At 37.7% G+C, this 2,191-nt stretch overlaps 1 protein-coding gene across 1 annotated transcript; it reads left to right on the top strand.

Annotated features, from left to right (window-relative positions):
- The first annotated feature begins 899 nt into the window (after positions 1-899).
- Positions 900-1,529, top strand: LOC111908690 (uncharacterized). Its single transcript, XM_023904490.1, has one exon. It carries the CDS (start codon positions 900-902, stop codon positions 1,527-1,529), a length of 630 nt encoding a protein of 209 aa, XP_023760258.1.
- The last annotated feature ends 662 nt before the right edge of the window (positions 1,530-2,191 follow it).

The following is a 2,191-nucleotide window of genomic DNA, read 5'->3' on the forward strand; positions in this document are numbered from 1 at the left end:
TATTGTTGATTCAAACTGACACACTTGATCTTAAGTGTTAAAGGACTTAAAAGAAATCATTTAGGACAAAAAAAAGTTTACAATCCATTAATCCCAAAAACAAAGTCCTCAAAACAAAAATCAGTCATATGTTCGATATTGGGAGTTTACATGCATTTTTTGGGTTATTTCCTTGGTTCTAGCAGCCTACTCATGATATGAAGTGTTAAGGGACTAGAAAATAAACCGACAACAAATTGTTGGTGATTTTAGTGTCATCATGTCATTTATGTAACTAGAACTAACATGTGAGCTAAAGGGCTTCATAATTTGTACTCTAATATATGTACGGGTTGGTGCGGAGTGCATGCATGTATAAGATCAAATTAGAAGCCGGTTTGATAACAAGTTGGGGGTCCAGGGGAAGCGAACCTGGGTCCGAGGTTTCCATAGGGGCGGCGCCCCTTTGGTGTGGTCTAGGGGTAGCGCCCCTAGCGAGTTCCAAAAGGCAGATCCCCTGGCTGGGGTCCCGCTAAATCCTCATTAAAATCCGGATTACCCAGACTTGCTTCAAAAGTAACTAATGACAGCCCAACCCTAATGAAACCCTAATATCATTTATTATATAAACGACTCTTCCTTTTGAGAAGACACACACGAACATTAGCTCTCATTTTCTTTAAACTTTCGCAAAATCTTTCTAGCAATTTGGCTTATGATTTTTGTGCCTAGAATCGTAAGTGTTGACTTGGATCATCCTAGGCTGCATTTCTTGCAACCTAGGCATAAGGTAGAAATATCAATTCGGAAAGTGTTCTCACGATCCAATTTGGTATCCAGATCTCCACTACAAACTCTACTTGTTCTAACATTCGAACTGATATTCTCTGTTCCTGGAGATGATTGAATCAATCCGCGAGATGACCATTAAGTTTGCCAAGCTAGAGAAGTTCGAAGGTGTCAACTTCAGGTGTTGGAAGAAGAAGATAAACTTCATGCTAACTACTCTAAAAGCAGCATACGTGCTGACTACTCCAAGACCAACGGAGGCTGAAGAAGGTGCTGCTGAGACAATTGAAGAGATAAGGAGGATACATAAGTGGGACAACAATGACTACATCTATAAAGGTCACATTTTGAACGGTATGTCTGATGCTTTATTTGACATCCATAGTGAAGCCTTCTGTACCAAGGAGTTTTGGGACAGCACTAAATTGAAATATATCACCGAGGATGCTTCTGGAAAGAAGTTTCTAGTTAATGAATTTAAAAATTATAAGATGGACAATTCAAGGTTTGTTACTGAACAATACAATGAACTCCTTGGCATATTCGGTCAGTTTAAACTGCGTCATATGAATATGGATGAATACATTACTATGTCAACCATCATTGACAAGCTGCCTCCATTCTGGAAAAACTTCAAACACAACTTGAAACATCAAAAGGAGGAACTTTCTTTGGTTCAACTTGCTAGTCACATTCGTATTGAAGAATCTATTTGTGTGAAGGAAAGTGACAAATCTAAAAAAACCCAAAGGAAAAGTTGAATCTGGATAGCCCTCGGTTCATATGTTTGAAAACAAAACAAGGAGCCAAAACCACAAAGGACATGGAAAACATATGCATGAACATGTCCAAAAAAACTCCAACAAAAAGAGAAATGATTTGGTTTGTTGGAGGTGCAATCAAGTTGGGCATTGTAAGCGTGATTGTCGTGTGAATTTAGGCAACACTGATGTTGGAAACAGTGGAGCCAATGGAAAGTAAATGTGTCTTCGGGCCAAGTTAAAGGAGGTTAGTTTTTTACTAACTTTGATGATTCTAATCAGACTTATGTTTACTATGTTTCATTCATTCTCGAATCATTCTATGTACATGATGATGATGTTGCTTGGTGGATCGACTTCGGGGCAACGAACCATGCATGCAAAGATAAATGGATGTTTGAAACATTAACTCCGCTTGAAGATGGGTTGGTGCTAAAAATGGGAGACAATTCTTTTATTCCTATTTGTGGTTTAGGTGTCGTGTGTTTTGAATTTACTTCTGGAAAGACAATTAAGTTGTTTGATTTTTTGTTTGTTCCCAAGATTCGCAAGAATCTTGTTAATTCTAGTTGTTTGAATTCTAATGATTTTAAACAAGTTATTGAGTCGGATAAGTTTATTTTATCTAAGGGTGGAATGTTTATTGGCTTTGGATATTTAAA

The sequence above is a fragment of the Lactuca sativa genome, chromosome 5 (assembly GCF_002870075.4).
Source record: "Lactuca sativa cultivar Salinas chromosome 5, Lsat_Salinas_v11, whole genome shotgun sequence".
Lineage (NCBI taxonomy): Eukaryota > Viridiplantae > Streptophyta > Magnoliopsida > Asterales > Asteraceae > Lactuca > Lactuca sativa.